This window comes from Rhodamnia argentea, chromosome 4 (genome assembly GCF_020921035.1).
Source record: "Rhodamnia argentea isolate NSW1041297 chromosome 4, ASM2092103v1, whole genome shotgun sequence".
Lineage (NCBI taxonomy): Eukaryota > Viridiplantae > Streptophyta > Magnoliopsida > Myrtales > Myrtaceae > Rhodamnia > Rhodamnia argentea.
Genome location: NC_063153.1, coordinates 21488279 through 21511356, shown reverse-complemented (window position 1 = coordinate 21511356; position 23078 = coordinate 21488279). Strand labels below are relative to the sequence as shown.

Genomic DNA, 23078 nt, shown 5'->3' with positions numbered 1-23078 from the left:
GAGTACAAACCCTACATTGGGAAAAGGGAACAGAAAGAGATGCTGCGCTTATTAAAGAACATATTTGGGTCAGCATAGCTTGCTGCAGAATACAGCAACAATTTATCCACCAGACGATATGCGAAGCATTCTTCGATAATTTGTATAAACTGAAGTAGTTTGTCGTGGTATCCGTCCACGTTCTAAAACACAAATGAAATTGGACGGCTCCAAGTAAAAGTTACACATCGCTAGCATTGCTTTAAGAGGAGAACGACAGCAGCAGCCTCGATCGGTCCGTATTGGAACTGCATCAGTGGAGATCGGACTGACAATACGAATTAGTAGATAAACTGCGTGATAGGCTTCTGAAAAGAGAGCCCACTTCATTTGTATAAAAAAATTCGTTTGATGGTTCTCTAATTCACTTCTTGATACACATCCTAGGCTTCTACAAATATACCCCCACACGTCAAAAAACCTTAAAGATGGGAAAAGAACTGAACTCTCCGCTACTCAAAATCTTCCTAGCAATACATGATCGGTGATCTATATCTCTGTCGAGGGTAAAACGAGACGGGAAAAATCACCATTTTCACCCATCTCTAGCGAACAATATCAAATGGTGGGAGATCGTGAAAGTCCGCAGAACAAGAGTTGATCTGTATGGAAGGTATGTACCGCGGAAAATCATCACTTGGAAAAACTCACGAATAACACAGGTTATGATGGCAGGAGAACCATTAATTGAGTCTTGAACAGATCACCAAGAGCTCCGCGAACATCCATCTGCAATATTGAAAGATGTAAATTCACCAGATATGTTCATCGCAGTTAAACTATGAACATCATCAGCACCCACTCGACACTTTAAGATCATTTCCAAGTTACTCAATCAATGAATGAAAAATGTTATCCCTCCCCCCTTGACACCGCTTTTCAGTTAGAGCACAATTAAGCACTTCTCTCCCACTATTTGCTTGCAGACATTCCCGCTGTGCAGTTAAAACCCCAAACTGAGCGAGTAAAAAATTTGCAAAACTTCGTCTTTGCTATCCAGGATGGAAAATTATTCGGGTTTGCATTAGGTTGAGTGCGAGAAGTTCTACACTTTAGTCTTGCTAAATCAAGTGAACGTTTTCAGTATAATGACTAGTCTTACTTTCAGTCACTGATAACATACCAATTTCAATAGTGGTGAGTAATTGCAAAGGTAAATCTTGATTTTATTTTCATTTCTGAGGACAAATTCATTAGCAGTAGATTGTAATAACCAATATATAAAACCTTCTATCACTGCGGATACATCAAGATATAATAATGTTGATAAGTATTAAAGCTTCCATACCCATCGATCGCTAAATATAAGTATACTTTTAAAGAAACCATTGAAGAGTCTGGATGACAGATTATTGCAATGAGGATATTAAAGAAACAGCGGCTCACAACATTTAACCTGATTAAGCCAGCCTTAGACCAAAAAATATACCTGATCGCAGCATACAAGTTTTGTGAGTAAAGGATAAAACTCTCTCAGGTGTCTCCTGAAAATTTTAGTGTTCATAGAAGACATGCCTTTGAGCACCTGAAATGATAAGCATCGTCATTTCTGCAATATCCAGAAATTTTTTGTGACAGACAACAACTCATACAATGAGATGATGCGGGCCTATACTTAAATGAATTCATTATACGCAGTTAAAGCAAGGTGAAGAGTTGAAACTATAAACATACCCAGAAAAAGTAAACAAGTTTTTGAAAGGTTACTTCCAAATTAGTGAAATTATCAATCAGGATTTTTTGTCATACAAACTTCAGAATTTAGGAAACGTTACAGCCAAACATAGAAAAAACTGCACCGAATCTGAAATTCTAACATCTCATAGTAAGGAATGGCTGGGTGAATTTTAGCGAAGCTGTCCTTAAATGACAAATAGATGGTATATATATGCCTGAAGAAATAATCACATACTAGCATAGGAAATGAAGAATATAACGTTCTAAAGAAAACCAACATGAATCATGAGAGTGGAAAAAAGTGGAATCCTTCATCACTAATAAGGGATAATAAAAAATCAAAGTTCCCATAGAATGATACACATTTTCCGGAGGCAGATGACAAATGAAAAATCTCTTATCTGTAAAGGCACAATAAGTTCATGCAATACACAGGAGCAACAGGAGAATATAGCAACTCGAGGCATGTTTCTGAACAAAAGTTATGCAAACTGCAACTTAGACAAAACCAAATCAGGAAAATAACTGACCATTAAAACCTTAATTTCATTCTTTAAGGACCAAAAGATACAGCAGATGTACCTTTACTATGACAGGCGAACGCAACTCCAGTACTCGGTGGATATCCATGTTAGTGCTTTCCACCACATTGGACTGGAGAGCAGATGCCTCCTTGAGCACCTGTTCACAGTACGAGACCAGCTTATCTTCAGCAATCCCTACAAGTTTTTCCTCATCACTGTTGAATGAATTATGATCTGCGTCAGAAGACCCATTGGCTTCAGAATGCTCCTCGTTCTTGACACAATGTCCTGTCGTCTTTTGTAATATGTCCAGATAAATGCATGTTCCAGCTAATTCCTGGCGAAGAAGACTAATTGGTGGCCTGCAAAAGTAAACCACTTACTAGGAAGCCCAATCACCCCATTCTATCAAGTGGCCATAGAGCAATAGAAGTAAGTAAGTGGAGTCGAAAGGTTCTCAGTCCTGACAAACCTTTCAGCAGGAATGTATCGCATTCGCATCCGGAGGTTGCTGTATGAATTATAAGAAGTAGCAAATTCCAACACGGAGAACAATATGTCCATTATCGCAATCTTTTGTGGTGCTTTCAACTTGCTCCAGTATTTCCTCTGCAAATTAAGAGAGAGTAATTTTGGTGAGTAATCTAAGGATCTGTAACAGAAATAAACAGCCCTCAAAATGGTAAATAATGTTGATGACTGTATCATTGTACCATGGTCTCTGGCTGGAGGTGGCCTAACAGTTCGTAAAGACGTGCACAGCAGAACAAAGATACCAAATAGGACCAATTTATACCTGAATACTGTCAATGGCACCAAGTAGTAGTAACTGTGTAATGCATTTCCCTCTAACTGTTTGTAACAATGGAGTCTCCTCCTCATCTTTTGCATCAGGTTCGGTGACATTTGAAACCTACATAAAAAGTAGATCAGTTGAGAGAAAAGGCAACCCAAAAGCCATTCATTACATGCATCTTTGAAATATTAAAAGTACTGCCTTCTTTGGCTTGCAATGAGTAGAATTTCCCTAAAATGCTTCAAAAAAAAGAAGAAGAAAATAACCCTTCCTTGAATCCCCATGAAAACAAATTACTCTAGAATAATGTAGAAATATCCTTTCTCTTCTCTCCATCAACTCATGTTGCAGTAACCATACAGGAATATGATATATCGGTCTCATTCCCCATCAACAGTTAAATGGATATATCTTTCATTGAACTATTATATTTACATCTTTTGCTGGAAAGAGTCAACAGAAAGAGCAAAATTTTCAAATCCGATATAATGATTGACTTAGTAACTCAAGAAAATTAATCTAAGAAATTGAATAAGCAAAGCAAATAACTGGTTTGCAGTCATGGGTTTCTTCAAAAGAAAGTCTTCAGATTGACAGTGGGAGTACACGCAAAGTCTGCATTCCTTATTCATACAATAAGTGCATACGATGCTAATCACTAAAGAAATACACACTATGGACCAATTGGGAAAAAAAATTGTTTCATATCGACAAGTGTACCTAAAATAAAGTAGCAATTCAAAAAGAAATGAAAGAGATGTGTGAAAATTTCAATTTACTAACTTCTGCACATTAATTATTAAACAAGCCACTCAAACCTGTAGATATAGGAAATGTCACGCCATCATGGTAAATGGCAATGAGATTAATTCTGGGAGAAGATAAGTACACTATCAATTGCAACCAAATTAAGCTTGGATGGATGGTTAATAACAACAACCATATTACATTTTGACAGAGCATGAGTGCGAACTTGTTCATGTCAGGGAAGAAGCTGACTAGTGGAAGCTGAAATGAGTAATTATCCTACAGAAAGCAAAAATATATGTTATTCTATGAAGATGATAAATGGAATGTTACCTTAGCTGGAGAAGATGGCACTGAAGCATCCAAAGCATGACCTTTTGATTTGGAAGTAAAACTTCTAAGGAGGAGATTGTCCATCATATTCCCCATTATTCTTTGACCAAAAGTTTGACTACGTTGAATGCCTCCTTCTACTGATTTCTGAGATCTTCCTGATGGTGATGGAACACCTACAATGGACAGAGTTAGTGCGTTAGACTTTCACAATCTTCTAATATTGTTGCTCGAGTTTGGGAATCCTTAATCCAGTGAACGACAAAATGATTTGAAAAGTATTCACTTACTTTATTTTTTACAAAATTCTAATTAAAGTGCAGTTCATTGCCATCAGATGCTGCAACATGAAACATACTAAAACAATCGACCAGTAAACTATATAACTTACCTTCACCGTCATAACCATCCAAGTTAGAAGGAGATGGCAATTCTTGATGGCGATTCAGATACGCGCTTGTGCTCTTTGGAGCTACATCATTGACATCCAATTGATGATCATATACTTCGCCATTGTCTAGAGCCCGTGGTGAGGCAATATCCCCCGTATTAACCTCTGATTCCTTGGTCAATGCTGTGGGGTTTTTCAGGTTCTCAAATCCCAATGCATTGAGAAGTTCAAGAGGTTGCGTTGCATATGTAGCATCTCTATACGTCGAAATCAATATGAACAGAAGAAAATTGAGTCGTGCATGTATTAGATCAGAAAAACAGGAGAAAAATTGTGCCAATGAATTACGAAAGTCTAAAGCACCTAAACTTCGAAAGGTCATAGGAGTAAAGGACAAAATTGAGTCATGCATGAACGCACCTTATGCTTTTCAATAAAGTCTCCCAATCACTCTCACTAAATTGATGTCCGCCAACTTCGATGAGGTGCACCAGTGCACCCAGAGAAATTGAAACAACGGACTGATCAGTTCTTTTGGCACAATCCAAGAGCAGACTTAATAGCGGTGGCAGCATAAAACAGACCTCCTGCATAAGACAGAAACTTTGAGACAAGAATAGCTATTTATGGAATAATCATCCATAGGAACAAATGTTTGAGAACTAAGCTCCCCAATCTGAAAGAAGTGAGCCAACTTATTAGTGGTCTAATCTACAGTGTTTGAAAATCAGTCTCAGTCCACTGATTTCTGTTGAAAGGAACTGGTATGAATGAAGAGGAAGGATGTATGCAGATCTTTCAAAATATACATTTAGAGAGATGATGTGCATATCTCCCTTGTCCTATATGGCAGATCTTTGGATAACAAATATTCTCTAGGATGAATGCATAAATATCCTCCAAAAGTCAAACCATTGTTAACACCCACAAACAACACCCTGATATGTTAAGATTATTGAGTTATCCATGTAATTTTAGTCTTATCAAGTGCTGCTATGATAGTATTATGTGAATCATGTATAAAAGAACAAAGATTATTTTACCCACCTATTTCCCTGCTTTCCTTCGCAAATATGTGTCACCAAGTAATAGTTACCAATAGCACCTAATTCCCAAATTCACAATACCTTGTAAAAAGTGTTGAATAGATTGCACAGCAACTGAAGAGAATGGACGCTGGTTTCTCGAAGCCATTCATCCCCAGAAGAAGCTGAGCCTTCCTTTCCCACATGCCTCACATGATCAAAAATGGGAAACAAGACACGGTGGAAGATACTCTCCCAAAATGATGTTGAAAACTTGCTACCTCTCTCGTTCAACAGATCAAACAAAACTTCAAGTGCACAGCTTCTGACCTCTGGTCTAGGATCAGTTGTCAGATCAGATAAACCTGCCAGCATTGGGAACCAGTAGTGCTCTGTCACATCAAAGTGTGCATCTGCCTCCACGTCAATAGGCTTCAATGCACCACCAGGTATAAGGCCCTAAAATCAGAATAAAAGAACAGTTTAGCAAAGGCCACTTCTTTGTGGCGGAGACAAATAAGAATGCCTCCTTTGAACGAAACATAACATCGCCAATTAAATTTTTCAACACAAACAAAAGTGATCCTTATGATGTAGGAGAAATTCTAATTGCAGCAGCATACAGAAATTAAACAATCAGGGACAAGTTGACAACATCCTAAGCACAAGGGCAATGGTTCTGTTTCCGAGAACATGTCAAACCAGCGACAGCCTCTAAGGTCAGATGCACAGCCTAAACTTTCCCAGACGACTTGAATGATGTGCAAAGCAAGCCCTTCCTTCTCCTAAATCATGCTACCCAGCTGCACATCCGATATAGGGCACTAAAATCATAAGGGTTAACGTCACCACTTGTCCCTATACTTCTATCCGAAAATCAAAATCGTCCTTCCACTTGTTTTTTCAAAAGCAACCCCTCTACTTTGTAAAAGTGCTACCATGAGTTCTTCCGTTATACTTACTCTCCTCCCAGTCAATTTTTGCTGACATGGATGCCAGTACTAACATGTTGTGTTATGCTTCGCTTGAATTTATTATGGCACCAAAAAAGCGCCACAACAAGCAACATAGAAATTAAAAAAGAAAAGAGAGAGAGAGAGAGAGTATGGATCCAGAGTCGTCCATCACGGCATCAAGCTCTAAGCTCTCTTGTGACGTCCATGGCTGCTTGAGCTCTCGGCCAACATGGCCAAAACTCGAGCACACTGCCATGGCCTCTCGAGCTTAAGAACTGTGTGCTTTCGCCCATGGCTGCTTGAGCTCAATCTCTGGGCTCGTGACCAACCATGGCTGCTTGAGCTCTAGGCTCGTGACCAAGGCCACTCAAGTTTGAGCTTCAGGCTTGTGACTGCCATGGCCACTCAAGCTCAAGATCTGGGGTCAAGACTGCCATGGCCGCTGGCCACTCAAGCAAGAAAAAGATTTAACTCTATCGGAAAACCATGTTCCCCAATTGAATTGGACGACAAAGAGAGCATTTGAGCTACATTCAAACGCAGCTAATGATTCAATAGAAGAGGTCTCTAGTCGGTCCCATGAACAAATACTAGAAATTGGCTCCAACAATACCAAATTCAACCAAAAACTCGAACTCTCAAAAGTCTAATCTATATCTTGAAGATGAAATATAGAAATAGTAAATTGGTTCAACATATGCAACACAAAACTCATTCTTGCCAAAGCAGTCAATTAGTAGCCAATCCTCGATGCACTTCCATGCAATCTGGAGCTTGTGCCTATGGCAGCAGGAGCTCAAAAACTTGAGCGGCCATCACTGTGTGTAGTGGTCATGAGTGGGTACGAATCATGGTTTATGCATTGGTGTGGTTGTGGGTGTCAGATTTTGTGAGTTTTTGATTAGGTAGTGTTTGAAGAAGACAAAGGAGGAGGAATACACTGATTTTTTTTTTTTTTTGGGGGGTGGGGGGAGGGGGGTTTTTGGGTGATCAAGGGGAGAGAAAGAGTCAGCCTTTGAAAAAAGAAAAAAAATCCACATCAGTAATATTTAACGGCATTAATGGCATGTCAGCAAATTCCATCATTGGACTGACCTAGAGATGATAAGTGGCACTTTTATAAATAGTAAATGGACGGTTTTGAAAAAAAGAAATAAAGTAGAGGGACCATTATGATTTTCAGGCAAGAGCACAACGGCTATTGGTGAAATTTACCATATCATCATAATTTCTAGAGAACAGTTTGTTTTCCACCACTCTACATCAATGCCGACTTCTCTTAATAAAGTTGAAACACAGCCATCTTTCTTAGAAGTTAAAAGGTGACACTCTACCAATGCAAAAGCATAGTGTGATAACAGCACAAACATTCACTTTAAGAAAGTTTCCACAGATAAACCATGTCTTTTTCTGTAGCCTTTTCTCACATCTTTCTACACATTTTAACACTCCTGTTCAATTTCATCATAATTTATAAAGGTTTTTGTAGTTTTGAAATATATTTTATTCATGAATCGCAACTAAAGGTAGATGGGGCATCCTCTCCCCGATATAGTATTCTTGATGGTCATCTTTGAAGATAGATAAAGGCTTCAATCTGCAGTAACTCTAAAAGAACTTCTGTGATTCAAGAAGTTAAGGAGACTCTTGCAATTGCTTAGGATACCCTTTTTTAGCTTCTAGAATCTAAGCTTTTTAGGCTGCAGAAAAATATGATCTGAACCCGAACATTTGGTGATAAAAGTTTTACAGAATAAACAGAAAGATCAACAGACCACCATATGGGCAATGATAAAAAACATGCAACTGGCGAAAAGCTAGAATACTTTCTTTTTGCATTAACCAGCACAGGTCAATATAATCACTGTCATTACATATATACAGTGGAGATATTCAGGGGCATTTACCTGACACAAAACAGTATTATATCATAGTGCAACATGACAAAATGGCTCTCATTGAGATGCTATCTTATTGAACTATGAGAGTTAGTATTCCTTTTATCTTCATAACAGTTATAAAGCTCATAGCATTTGAGGTATATAGTTAAAGCAGAATATAAGCAATATGCTCAACCACTGAATACCAAGAATCTACCTCAGCTAGACGATCCTCACATATACGTAGAAGAGCAATAGCCTTCAAACTTATTCGATGAGAACTTTTGTTATTAGCAAACCGTATAAGGCAGTTAACGCAGTCCATAAAACAATCCCCAACAACTTGATCAAAGTGCTCCAAGATAACTGCAAAATGTTCTGTGTATTAGCCACTGAATGGGCTCTAAGAGCATTACATATTTGACGAAGAAAACTCAAACAATTGAATCTGACCTTGTTCAACATTTTCAAATGCACTTTCAACAATAGATTCCAACTCATCATCAGCGGCCGCCGTAAAAATCATAAATACACTACGCCAGCCAGACTTAATGCTTCCAACTTTAGATTTGATCATCTGAAATAACAAACGAAACAGAAAATGCATGATTGCAACAACTCAGGTATAATATACTTCAGCTAAGACTACCAGAAAGGAAAACCACTCATTCATACTTGCACAATGCAGTCAACGATCAAACCCCTTAAAGATTCACTTTGACTATTTCTCATCAGCACGACAAATGGTTTGAGGATGTCATTTTGGAAAGTGAAATTGGCCAACTCAGCACGCTCCAGATACTTCATACCAAGCTGCCTAAGAGAATCAATGGCGTACATCGCAATTTTCTGATCATAATGGCTCCCAGCAGAAATAAAATGATTCGCCAAGACAGACCATATCCGTGCCCATACCTGAATCATAACAAGCATTGATAATGTCAGCTGAAGGTGTGTAGAGAACAATAAATCCTCATAAGAAGCAATTGCAGATATTAATCATCAAAAACAGAGAGCTCATGGATAATCTACTAGTTGAGAAGAGTACATCACTTGACCGTCTACAGCCCTCTTATTGAAGAACTTAGTGAAAATTAATAGATAAGGGGTGACAATTACCATTCGAATGCGTGCCATATTGTAATAACTGATCTCCACAAGCTTTTGCAAGCTGAAAACACGAGCTGGTGTCTGTTTTAGTTCTTCAGCTGACACACCACAAAGGGCATTAAAGAATTCCACAACAGTATCACTAGGCAACTTGACACTATTTACGAATACTTGCTCAGCAGGTTTCCCAGCAAGCTCTCTAAGAGATTGCAGAACTGCATCCCTAGAAATTTGATTGGATCCATGCATCACAGTTGCAGCTATTGACGGGGTTGATGTTATGTATTCAAGCCGAGACACACATTCGAGAACTGCATTCCAAGTGTCTTGGAGAGAATCAGGCTCTGTATCGCATAGAGCAAGCAATGTCCGCAATGCTTCTACATTCTTACTGCGCATATCCTTCGGCGCATGCAAGAAGGTACTCCTACAAAAAGCATATGAAGCTATTATCTAGCAAACTAATTATCTGCAAAACCAGATCATAATATAGACAAAACATGCTAATATAATTGACCACCATATAAACGATTTTGAAGAGTGCAACAGAGAGACCTCCAGCATTAACCTAACACCTTCCAAGATTTATTTCTTGCCAGCCCATGCCCCCATTCCCCCAAACTTCAACCCACCCACCACCAAAAAAATTGACAATAGTAAATTCGCCCTTTTTCAACGCTGTTCGATTACTTTTTAGCAAGCTAACGTTCAGGTTGCCACTTTGGTTGCAGGACCCTTTGCATGAAAGAAGAATATTACAGAGATCATTTCCAATTCTAGTGCTGAGTAAATTGCAACATAAAACTGTAAACAAAAATAAACAAGAAAGGTTTTTCAAAAATGACAGTAAAAAAAAAACTAGTAAAAGGGACTGTACACCCAATGTCAAATGATGATGTAAGGAAGGAAGGAAAGGGGGGGGAGAAAGTGGGGTTGTTTGGGTAAAGAATCAGCTTTCAGAGCTTAGACAAAGGAACCTACCTAACCAGGGAAGTTAGGAATGCGTATCGCATTGTATCCATTCCAAGAACATAAGTGATGTGTATCCCAGCTTTGAATCCCTCCATACAAAGAACAACTCTGGGTTTGTTATCCCCTTCCTCCATTGTAACCGAGAAAGTTGCAAGCAAAGGCCATCCAACGGCTTCAACCATTGGCTTTGCAATTTCAATCTTCTGTGATGAATAAAATACTCCTCTTTTTACTCCTTGATTGCGAAATATAGCCTGTGTTTGTTTGACGATAGCAGCACTGTCATTCTTAGGATCGACTGATGACTTTCCTTTAGGGAGAGCAAGATTCAAAATACTGACAAGGCCGCTTCTTTCCTCATTTTCCGGCTTCAATGTGTCACTCTTCCCCATACCAGCTGTCTCATCTTTCAATTTGATCTCCTCTTTAACTATAGAATCGTAAATCTCTTCGAGAAGCTCCTTCGGGGCATTGTCATCAGCATCATTCATGACATTCATGCGTACAAAATCCGATTTCGACATCTTAGCCGATATATTCGGGTTATGCGCATCAGTATTCAACATTATAACAGCATAAGCAAGAACATATGCAGTATCTGCATTTTTAAAGAGGCCCGGGTTATCGGCACAATATCTGCCAAAGCAACACGTAAGAGTTTTTAGAAGATAACAAAGATAAACAGCACCGGATGCTTATTACTTTGTTCAACCAATGATCCCCGTCATAAGGTCAAGATGAAAATGTGACAACTGATATGAGACGAACAACACAGTATTCCTCCATTGCCTCTCAAATATGAAACATTAAAAAAAAAACATGATATCGAGTCAGTCATAGCCAGAACAAGAAACCATCACGACATTGACAGACTTCAAAAACTCGGTTCACTGTCTAATGCTTAATGTGGGGCGAGTTTTTGCTATGTCGGGTATAACAAAAGATTAAGGGGGGAAAGAGGAGGAACTTGACCAAAATTTGTAGCCAAATTGAATTTCCCAATGGCACCAATGATCACATAGACAGTTTCGATTGTATCAACACAGGCAGATGGAACCATCCATATGGACATAATCGTGCATTCATGGAAAACAAAGCTGGTTCAAGAATGTCGGATGAACTCGTATGATGAAAATACAGAAAGGTTCCCAGAAATTGAGACCGTGACCATTTACCTCTCAGTTGCATAAGTTGTCTACTTTTAATCACGCAGAATATCATCACATCTATACTTGCTATAACTTAACTGCCGAAGGAGGGGAAAATGAAGACGGGTACAAACCTTTCAGCAAATTTTTCCATAATCCGATCTATTTTTTGAGCCTCTCCCGGAAGTCTGAATCCTTTAAGGAATTCACGAATTGCACTATCAAACTTCATTCCTGAAAACTTCATTGAATCCACATAGGCATGCATGACAGCAAGCGGAAATTCTTCATGCTGACCCAAATAATCACCAATCATAGCCTGCAGAGCAACAATTTTGAGACAATTTAATAACAAACTTGAAATACGTGAAATGTAGTCTATAGATCAGACCTTGTCTAAATTGTTCGTAGTCCTCAGGAACTGGGCAACAGAAGTGGGTGAATTCTCCACTAACTTATTCGATGTCAAAAACTCTACACCCTTCACAGGTTTCCTGTTGAACTGCAAACAGAGCTAAGATTGAGCACTTCGATAGAACTGCATATTGAAACATCAAGAAAGAGTTTTCTTCACACAGTGCAGCTCTAACATATCACCGAGTGATATTGTTGCAAAAGAAAAGCCAGTGAGGTCTAACAAGCTGCTTTCTTAGATGAGGTATCCAGTGCAAGCAACACTTTGCCATTCTAACAAAAAAAGATTCTGTTAACTAGATAACAAAAAAGATATGTTATTTATGACAGATAAAATTTGAAAAGGCTATCTAGATTCATGTTCTAAGGTAGCAAAACACAGGACATCTTCTATGGTTTTGTGTTCATCCACAACTTACTACAGCAATCACTAACAAACATCCTTAAGATGCCATTTCTAATTGAATAAACAGTGAGACAGAATAAGAAACAAATCACAGACCACAGTAAAAGGCAACTATTCACCATTCATCTTCAATCAGCAATACTTTGCAGATTGACCTCCATTGAACATTTGAAGTGGATGATAAAAACCTGACTCACTCCAGTAAATCCTAATACCAGATTCAAGAATCTAATTGTCTTGGCCACTTTCTCTGAAAAATCACAATAAGGATAGAACTGGCCGATGGGAAATGACATGGTTTATTCAACTTCTGGTCCATTTCACTGGTCATATATTGAGAACAACCATTCTTTCGATGAATAAAAAGATTTGCCTTGAACAAGAATGTTAGCTCCCGCACTGCTTTTTGTTTCTCATACCCAGGTTCCTGATCTATCAAAATGAACATACTCAAAAAAAAAAAAAAAAAAATTCACTAGTGTGACTTGCCTCAGAGATGGCAGCTTCCAATGATGATTTATGAGCCTTTGCCTTTTCGAAGTTCCGGGCCACATCGTCCTTTTTTTCAATCTCCAATGACTCCCTATCTGAAACATCATCAAGATTGTTCTGCTCTTTTGACTCCCTGCGTGCTTTCTCCCAATCAACAAGCGATTTGAGCACATTCACAAGGCACTGCAGAATTGACATACAAAGGTTAGATGAGTCAAATGCCATCATCTTTTAGCACACAAAAATATAAAGTTAAGAAATATCCAAGTACTGACAGCTAACTTTCGAGACCTCAGCAAACAGATTAACCTACCTGAAGTGAAGAACCTTTGACGGAAGCTGCCTGTGAAAGAGCAACAGAATTGGGATCGGCATTTTGTGTCCCTTGAGCTAATTTAGACAGAGTGGTAACCTAAAGCAATGAGCAGACACTGAGAATGATGTACCAACCATATAAAAGAGTCAAAGGGCAGAATATGAGTGCGGTAACGTGCAGTGAATGGGGATATAGGAAGTAAGATTACCATGCGTTCAAACAAATTTGGTGCCTCAAGATCGCAATCGTAGTTCACATACAAGTCGACAAGCATTTGAGGATCCCTGCATATTTTCTCAAGCATCCTGCAGAAATATGCTCCATCACATAGCAACTTTTGAATATTGACCATTTGTACGTGGTCAACAGTTGAAGGATCTAACAAATAGAAAAATAACTGTACCGAAGAACACTTGTTTTTTGGGTAACGGGGGATTTAGAGCCGTCCAATGACCGTAGAACTATCAAGGGAAAGAAGACACCGATCTCTCCCTGAAAAGTCAGATATGAACAAAGATCATGGGGCAGGTAACAACAAAAGTAAGACAGAAAGTATCTCTGGTGTCCTCAGGCCAAGGCATACTTTAAGACTTTCTCGAAAACGCAGCATGAGTACTGAGAAGATGCCAGTTGCGTACTGCAAAAGATTCAAGTCAAACCAACTATTTTCAAGCATATATAAAGCAAGCATGTATGTATGTATATTGAAGTAAACCTGACAGATGGCAGGGGATTGAGAAACCGAAGCCCGCAGTAAAGCATATGAAAGATAAGCTTTGACTGAGTCGATGAAATGGAAGTTCTTAGTAAATGAATGGCTAACACCTTCCAGCAACCCCTGCAACAATATTAGGCCCAGCTTAATTCATTTGCAGTTTCAAACTATGAGATACAACAAAGATCTCAAGGGAAAAAAACACTTTTATACATGACATCCTTGTGGATTCTAGTCTATCATCAAAATCTAGAATAGAAGCTAGGGTATTAATCCGAGAACACTCCTCACAGAGGAAACTACAAGCATGCCAAACGACAGTTGAAATTACATATGTCAAGTGACATTGAGAATGTAACTGATATTAGTGACTACTCCAGGTAAAAAACAAAGAAAACATGCCACAGCAAAGCAGAGATTCAAAAAGACCTGCAGTAGCTCAAGAGACAATATACGTGTCTTCACCGTAACTTCATCACTGTCTTCCTTCATACCCATCTGCATGAATTGCAGGCAGACTTTTCAGAAAAATGTTTATGAAAGCATATAGATACGCAGAAAAAAGAGTACAACACCAACCTTGCAAAGTGTTCGGAACACCAATAAAGCATCACGCTGTCCTATGCTCATGCTCTCCAGGTCAATCCCTCTGTGAAAGTAAAATGTTCAACGCATCCAGGAAATTATTTTTGTATAACAACCACACAATCACACCTAGCATGAAGATATGCATACCTTGTTATCTTTTTACCATCTTCAAGATGGACAGCCTTGTCAAGAACAGCCTCTAAACCCTATGAAGTAAAGAAAGTGCCATGGCAGTAAAAATTGTCAGAATCAGATTCATTGACATGCATGGATATATGTGATTCTTGCCTGCGCATATATATCAACATGGCAATACAAAGATCAAGATTTTATGGCTTGAAACAGGAAAATCTGGCAAAGAAGTGTCTGTTCCAAAAAAACAAGATGCTATGGCATCAAAAAGAAAGAGAGAGACGAAAGCTTCCATCCACACTATCAGACCTCAGCAATATATGCTGAATCAGAGAGCAAATTCCTACAATGGAACTGAAGCACTTATAATGCCATTGACCTTTCCTTTTTCTGCTACAATAGAGGCATTGTGCTTGCATATGCCTTACAAAACAATAAATAACCCTTCCATATGCCTGCAACACTATAATGTCATTGCACCTAAAAAACAAACACAGTAATGCGATATGGAGATATCTTGGACATTAAGTGGCATATGAATTCATAACCTAAGATCAAAGGTGCAAAGAACATTGCATTTTAGTAATCTCTCCCACTACCAAAACACGTGATTTAGAAATTCTAAATGACGTACGCAGCACAAATCCACATGATAAATCATAGTGCAGGGTGCATGTTTGCCCAAAAGACAGTTAGCACAAATGAGGACAAGTGACTTTAATCATTGATATTAATAAAAGAAATTTTAAGCATGATACAAAAAGAATTTTCACCTTAATATCAGCACCGCCAGCAAGGCTTTGAAGTTCCTCTACAGATGCAAGAGAGGTCTCTTTGGCATGAGTTAGCGCATCACCCAATGTCATTTCTTTCTCATTTTCATTACTGGAAGAAGTCTCTTCAGCTTTTGAGCTCAAATTCTCTTCTGAAGGAGCTTCTGGTTTTCGAGCATTAGCAGAAACTGAGGGAGCAGAGACCTAATAATTTCAACACGTGTTAATTTTGTTGGACAAAGTGCAAAGAGAACTGCTTTTCCCCTACATGCAACACACACATATCTATATCCAAATGCATCAAGGCATACAGGTCTATGGATTTTCAGAACAGAAGATATATCCCTACCAGATCAGACTCCATCCTCCGGAATACGATGCTGATCATCTGTGTCAACATTGCCTTTGATGTTGCTTGGTTTATAGGATTTTTGCTGCAAATAGAATGTTCTGTCACAATTTCTTTCTTGAGTTTCTATCACATAGTAGATGGTAATTAATAGGACGTACCTATTAAGAGCAATATTATAGCACACTCTGATAACTCCCAGCAAAGATTCCCCATGCACTGCATCACAAGCAGCATAGGGTATGTAAAAGGGCATAGGATGAACACAGATGTATATTGCAGATTGAGGTACTACCACATCATCACATATTCACGTATGCAGGGAAATAGAAACTGAATTACAACGGTATGAGAGCTACAAGTGATCTCTTAAACAGATTACTATTGGCAATATGTTTGCAAAAAAGAAGTGGACATAATTGCCCAAGATGCAGCATGGTTGGTCACTGCTTGCAATTTGACTTGATTTAGTCATGACATCTATTATCAACAATATCAAATTACGAACTAAAGTCTATTCATTACACAGTCCACTGCCCTGAAATTTTTCAGATTTCTTTCTTCAAGTCTCAATGATAAAGGAGATTATAGGACAGAATCTTGAAAGACACCGGTGCCTCTGTTGAAATGTCAGCTATCATTTCATCATATGCTAACACTAAGACAGCAAGATTGTTGTTAGAATATGTATACATCTATATCTATGCTTCACTCAATTCTGGCTAAATTGTAGCTTCACTGTTCAACTAAGTTTGGCCTATTATGTCCTAAGATTTAACTGACTAGGATACTTCTTGTAAGGAGGTCTTACAAGAGGCAAACAATCTTGATCATAAGACTTACTGTTCGAATGAAAGTCGGCAAGGACTATTAATTGTGTGCCTACTTCATGGACTACTTGCCACTTGATTAGCGAAAGATGTTTCACCACGGAATATAGGTCATATTTTGGCATCAAATAACCACACTCAGCAAGCAGGAGTTAATCAAACTAACATCATATTTCCATATTCACGGAGACACATGCCACCATTTTTTCAATATGAAGTCCAACAAGAACAGCATCACATAGATAATAGGAGAGCACCTTCTTTAAATGGACTGAAATTACTCAAATCCCAAGGAAACAAAAAGGAAAACATCTGCCTAACTCCCTTAATAAGAGCACCACCATGTACCCCTTCAACTGCCATATCCATATCAAGATATTGTAAACTCAGCTACCAATGAGTTCAGTTATAGCAAACTGGGAATTACTTAATTGAACAAAAAATCCAAAGCAAGCACAGAAAACAATTAGAATAGAAGAGGATAAGGTTTCCATTGGTGAGAACATACCTCGGAACTTTGTTGATGAGACAGCAGTGAGAAGTACCTTTAACACTAGCAGAATGGTGCTGCACATTGTTTCACAAAGTGGACAGAACGAGCAACATATATGAACAATAGTCCCCATTACTATATTATGAACAAGAGATCACTAAGATACAAGAATATATACCTATCAGGTGATGAATTATCGACACAACCACAAACCATGTTCAGAATGTCTGTGAACAAAGGAACGTTCTTCCCACCATCCAAACCAGGATCTCCCTCCAAATGATCATACGCAATAAGTTTCTGGAAAACATTTGGTTGGAAAAATTAGTTACCGAGTCATTTGAAGTGTAACATGGACAATTATAAGAAGATGATAAAATCCAGACATGCGGATCAAAGGAAAGATAACCATACATTGAAGTGAGACTACTGATTGCTGAAAGACAAAACAATCAGACCAAACAGGTTATTGCCCAATTGTTATGTACTATAAGTATCTTGTCGAGAAAAGATAGCTGGTTGTTCCCAATTGATGAAGCCAAGCCATGTCAAAACTAATATGTTGCAACAGGCCTAAAAGCATAAATACTTGATAATAATAATACACACCCATAGAGTTAACTAGTAGACTGACTATAGCCCCCCTTGAAATTCAACCATGTTTCCTAGTCGCAAAAATAATCTTGGGGAAATTGGAACTACACAGGAGCTTGTAGTTACGTACATGGAGACAATCCAGAGCAGGTTCCAGAATTTTAAAGTTCTTTGTCTCGAAAGCAAGTCTGAGTGGATTCAGGACAACCTCCACCTCAGCTCCTCCTAGTGTGTGCCCTGCACTTGCCAATGCAGCTGTAATAGCTCCAGCTGCAACCGCTGGCTTCACAACTTGCTCTGCTCCCTCACCACTGGGTGCTACTGTGTGCGACTGATCAGGTTCTATTACTTGATTTGCGCCTCCACCATTGGTTTCAGCCACACTGAGAGTAGAAAGTTCGGTAGCGAAAGTGGGTTAAAGACAAGTCAAAATCATTCACGTCTAGTCCTTTCCATACATCAAATCACATGATGCAAATCCAGTATCCTGTTAATTTTCAAAACTTCTCCGATAGAGGGAGAGATTACAGCAACAAGAGATTAAATGGTCCCAAATCGAGATTGGTCAAATTCCTCCCTTCACCTCTCCTCTTATTTCCAATCATAAAAGGTGAAGAACAGAATACATATTGCAATTGGCACAAGCAATAAGTTACGACTGTGGATGAATGGATTGGATTAGGAATTCAGTTGCCTTCTTTGGTTGTGGCTAGTAATCCGTGTGAAAATGGAAAGGAAGCAGTGAAAAATGTCAACTATGTCCTTTAAATAAATTATTGAGAAAGAGAACGCGCAGACACACTTAAAATTAATGTGCAAAATTGCAAAGGTTTATCAGCATTCCCATCCCAGAAAGGTGCCAATTCCTTACACCTGAACGCACAGTCCTTCCAGCCAAACAAAATCATGTCCTCAATCATGAGTATTGCCAAAGGAAAAAGAATTAGAATCTGCACAAATTAAGTCTTTCCCCAGGATCTCAATCCAGTATCATCTCCGTGAGATGAGAGGAACAGCTTTACATAGTGCCCGTATTCTCCTAGATCGTCCTAGTCAATGCGACATACGATTAACACTATCTTTCTATCCTAAACTTTTTATCCCTTTCAGCATGTCCTATCCATTATCAAATCATCAATCATTTCAACCACATTCAAATTCCTTCCAGTTTAAATACTTAACTGCAAGTTACGCCGCAGCATAAGCCACATATGCTGCATAAATCATCGTGGTCTATTATTGTCCAAAGATTATGTAGTTACAATTACACGTCATTTCAGAATCACATTTTACCATGTTATCAAGTAGAGAAATGCAACATTCTTTAACTTAACATAAGCACAACACATTCTTGGAGAGATTTTGCCAACAAAATATATAAATAACAATGCAAGCGACTAAAATAAATTTCTTCGCTGGTGAGGATGGAAAAGGAGAATGACATACATAGTCCGCTACACTTGTGAATTAAGTTCATACAAAAGTTTATCATATGTCCTAAATCCTAACAAACACCATGCTCATCACAAGACTTCGTTATTTCAAATTATGCATGTCCTAGAAATAGCAAAGAGGAGTAAGCAAAAAAAAAAAAAAATCTTACACCTAGAGATTACACTTTCATCCCAATGGTGCATGATAAGGAAAATAATTGACTCGGAGGTGAATCTCATTTACACGGCACATGACCTCAAATACGAAGGAATGAGTACAATAAAGAAATTCCTGGAAGCTTAAAGAAATCTATAGTGACAAATTGTAAGATGAAAAAAAAGCTAGCAAGTTTTGACTTAGTCTACTCCCATACCTCCCATACCTCCCCTCAGCAGCCAATTGTTGTGCTCCCTTTGCCTCATTGTTAGCAGAAGGTTGAGCGACCTCTTTTGTACTGTCTGAAACAACATAAACCCTGATGAGCCTTCGAAACGCTTAGTGACAAAATGCAATAAAATTGAAACAAGATGACATGGAAACTGAAAGACTCGAAGAAAAACAATCAATTATTACGTCAAATAAAAAGGCCAAAACTTGGCAAATGGACCAGCATTCTAACAAAAGAAAAAAAAAAATTGACAAGCTGACAATTCAAATCGTGTTCTGCCTCAAGGACTCGTTATGGGAACATACTTTAAAGAGGAAATTGTAAAAGGCTACTACAATCAAACCAAAATAGTAGTCATCTATATACAGGTAGCAACCAACAGCAACTCTCACTAAGCCCCCACTTCAGCACTGAAGCTGTTCATCTTTCACGGCTTTTCTCCGAAACAGATAACATTTTCATTCAGCATTTTTTAATCACTTCTCAGAGCACGACTGAACTGACTGACCAGCGCACTTGCATAGGCAAGGAAAGGGCCTGAAACTAATTACAGTACCGGGCACTGGGACAAGACAAAACCAGATACTCAAACGCGCCTAACTCTGTGCAAAAAACGAAACGAACGAGCGACCAAATCAGCATCTCCGCCTCGACAGTCGCCAACTTCACGATTCGCGCGCAAGAGAAAACGACCGAAGCGATGTCCAATTGCACGTACCTATGTACGACTGAATAGCGTTTCGGAGGTCGGGATGTTTCTTGGAGCTGGCGCACTCCTTGAGCATCGACTCGAACGCTCGGGTGACGAACCCGCCCGCCGCTCCACCCGCCATTTCTCGATTCCAGCTCGCTCCTCACCGCACTCGCTGCGCGGGCTACGAACGCGGACGGAAGAATTAGCGGCGAGAAGGTCAACGGCGAACCTCGAACCGGAGGGATCGAGCCCGAGAGAGATCTCCGGCACGAGATCACGGCATTCTCATGCACAGAGACACGGCACGATCGCAAAGCGACGTAGAAGCGTACCTTTGGCCTCGTGGGATCGGAGATCTAGCGGGAAGGGGAGATGCAGATCTGCACGGAGCTAGAGAAGAAGAGGAACCTGCATCTCTCTCTGTTTTCCTCAGCTCCGGCGAGCACAGCTGGTAAAATATTCTACGACGGAAGTCGAAAGAGCACGATTTTTGACGTTTTATTATTTCTTTTCTGGCGATTATCTTGATTTGGACTTTTGCATTTTCGGGTCCTCGGGTATGGGCCTCGATGGGCTTCACTTAAGCCCGTCAATTTGGGCCTGTCTTTCGGACTATGTCCTTTCTTTCTTTTCCCCCTTTTTTCCATGTTGTTGATGATTTAATTTAGTTTATCTTGTTGAACTTTACGAAAATAGAACTTTAATAGAAAAAAGAAGAAGGTTTCTTGGATTTGATTTCCATGTGCTTTTGGAATGGAGAAGTAGATGCTCATTTAATTAATCAAGACTACAAGTTGATTCAAGTGTGATTTTGATAGGATGAAACAAAATACACGTACGGAAAATTACGGAATTGCGTATGTAACCAATGATTATGTTCTTCTCTATGAAAGAATGCTACGCTTCAATAAAGTATGGTAACTCATTGTATGAATTTTTTAGATGTTATGACTGGTATTGAGTACGACATGCGCCGCAAAGCGCGGATATTTTTTAATGGTCGTCATATTAGAGAATTTCTTCCTTGGACCAAGGCCGTTGAACTGTACATCATGGTTGTTGTTTTTTAAGGATTACACAAAATCAATCGTTACAATGTGTTTCACCCATTAGATTCAGGCTCGGATAAGAATTTCCCCTTAAATAAGGTCTTGCATGTTAGCCCCAATCAATTAATGGACGAGGGCGGGCCGTTTGAAAATTCGAAAGAAACTAGCTTTTTGTAGGATTGTCAACTCGAATGGACCTTCAAATGGGCAGCTTGCCCCAAGAGGGAAGCCATTTGCAAATGTCTCATTGCATACCTTAAAGGATTTTTTTTTTTTTTTGTAAGGGCATACCTTAAAGGATTTGTGTATAACTTTTTCGTACTTTTTCCTCAACAACAACAAAATATTTATGCTTCAAATAAAAAATTCAACACTTTTGCACTCAAGGTCAGGAGGGTCTGTCTTAACGCCTTCTTTTTTTCTTTCTCATTGAAGTTATTTCATAAAGGCTTGCGATCATACAAACAAATGGGCGAACAAACACACAGCGCAATACAACAGAGAGTTGAATGTTGCATTCGATAATGATGAATTACTCTGGAAAGATTCGAATAATACTTAAAATCTTTATGTGAAAATGAGAAAAAGAAAATTTTTTAGCTCCACTCGATCGTAAATAGACAAGTTCAAAAACAAGGATCCATCGAGATCCTCTTCTTAATTGAGCTGTAGAAGAAAGAGATACAAACTTCAAATACAAAAACGGAGTGGGGAAATGCACGACATATCACATCCCGTAAACCTCACGAGGTTTGTATTTTTTGCTGCTTTCCTGCTTCATCGTCACGCATGTCCGAACTGCTCTGTCGCTACAGATCGCATCCCCAGACGGAGGAACAGAGTCTCTTCACGCTCCACCTGGGCTCTGTCCTGTCCCACCTCAAGCTCCGCGAAGGAGGAGGACCCCACAGCGGGGCCCTGCAAAGCGGGCACGTCCTGTGATTGCTACGATCGCCGGGACGATCGCGACCGTGATCGGAATCACATCCTACCCACCCGTCGAGGCACTCCCTGTGGTAGACGTGGCGGCAGTTCCTGAGCACCCTCACCTCTTCGCCCTCCATCAACGGGCTGAAGCAAACCGCGCAAGTGTCGCAGCTCGCCCGCAGCCTCTCGGCCACGGCGTCTCCGTAAGTGGCCAGGGGAAGACCGTCTCCGACGATATCGGAAGACGCGCGAAGTGAAGAAGAAGAAGGAGGAGGAGAACGAGAGAGGAGGCTCTCTCTGGAGGCAAGCGAAAAGAGGGTGATGGCGGCGGCTCTGTTTCTCAGCTTGAGAGCCCAAGACAAGACCTGTCTCAGTAGGGCCAGCAAGATCGCTCCTTTACACAGCAGATAGTGAGTGGCGATCAGCTTGGAATCCTTCATCAAGAAACCCATTGTCTAGAGAGATCGAGAGAGAGTCGGAGAGGCGATTGGAATTGAGCTATTTTTAGGCCTTTCTTTTTATAGGAGGGGAACTGGAAGGCGATGGTGCATCAGCATGGCATATTCTCTTTTGCTTTTACCACCAAATTTTCCAAAGCGCATCTTTCTTTTGGTTCATGAAGTGTTGCTGACTCACAGACCAAGTCTCGCTCTTCATGGTGCTTTGATGATTCACGCAAGCTAACGGAGCAGCGTCGCCTAACACCCATTTTGATATTGCTCTTGGCATTTTACAGCGCCACTTCACTGAACTTGTGCCGTCACAAAGTTTACGTCTCCCTTTCTTTAGAAGGGAGTACTTAGTATTCGAGCTAAACACGACGATAAGTGCGGATAGACCACCATCCATAAGGGCATGTCCTCGTCAATGGCGTTTTCTTCGCTCT

The 23078-nt window shown here is 39.6% G+C and overlaps 2 protein-coding genes across 2 annotated transcripts; both read right to left on the bottom strand.

Moving 5' to 3' along the window:
- Positions 1–345: 345 nt before the first annotated feature.
- Positions 346–20701, bottom strand: LOC115741066 (brefeldin A-inhibited guanine nucleotide-exchange protein 5). The gene is made up of 34 exons (XM_030674773.2): positions 20549–20701; positions 20241–20397; positions 19517–19592; positions 17831–18083; positions 17285–17406; positions 17122–17180; positions 15945–16002; positions 15784–15868; positions 15435–15638; positions 14677–14735; positions 14521–14590; positions 14371–14439; positions 13942–14064; positions 13810–13863; positions 13630–13718; positions 13435–13531; positions 13224–13322; positions 12908–13093; positions 11990–12100; positions 11733–11917; positions 10460–11086; positions 9488–9905; positions 9044–9283; positions 8822–8945; positions 8586–8734; positions 5635–5991; positions 4928–5094; positions 4508–4764; positions 4117–4292; positions 3037–3153; positions 2713–2849; positions 2299–2602; positions 1469–1564; positions 346–768 (listed from the first exon to the last, which is right to left on the bottom strand). Exons 2-34 carry the CDS (start codon positions 20353–20355, stop codon positions 703–705), a joined length of 5349 nt encoding a protein of 1782 aa, XP_030530633.1. The 5' UTR covers positions 20356–20397; positions 20549–20701; the 3' UTR covers positions 346–702.
- Positions 20702–22074: 1373 nt separating this feature from the next.
- LOC115740927 (RING-H2 finger protein ATL5) lies at positions 22075–22644 on the bottom strand. The gene has a single exon (XM_030674578.1). The coding sequence runs from the start codon at positions 22642–22644 to the stop codon at positions 22075–22077; it is 570 nt and encodes a 189-aa protein (XP_030530438.1).
- Positions 22645–23078: the final 434 nt, after the last annotated feature.

Coding starts and splice junctions, on each gene's coding strand:
- LOC115741066 (XM_030674773.2), bottom strand. CDS start 20,355: ATGGCGGGTGGAGCGGCGGGCGGGTTCGTCACCCGAGCGTTCGAGTCG. Junction 18,084..19,516: donor CAATTGGCTGCTGAGGGGAG/GTATGGGAGGTA, acceptor TTCTACTCTCAG/TGTGGCTGAAACCAATGGTG. Junction 4,293..4,507: donor GGATGGTTATGACGGTGAAG/GTAAGTTATATA, acceptor TGTCCATTGTAG/GTGTTCCATCACCATCAGGA.
- LOC115740927 (XM_030674578.1), bottom strand. CDS start 22,644: ATGGGTTTCTTGATGAAGGATTCCAAGCTGATCGCCACTCACTATCTG.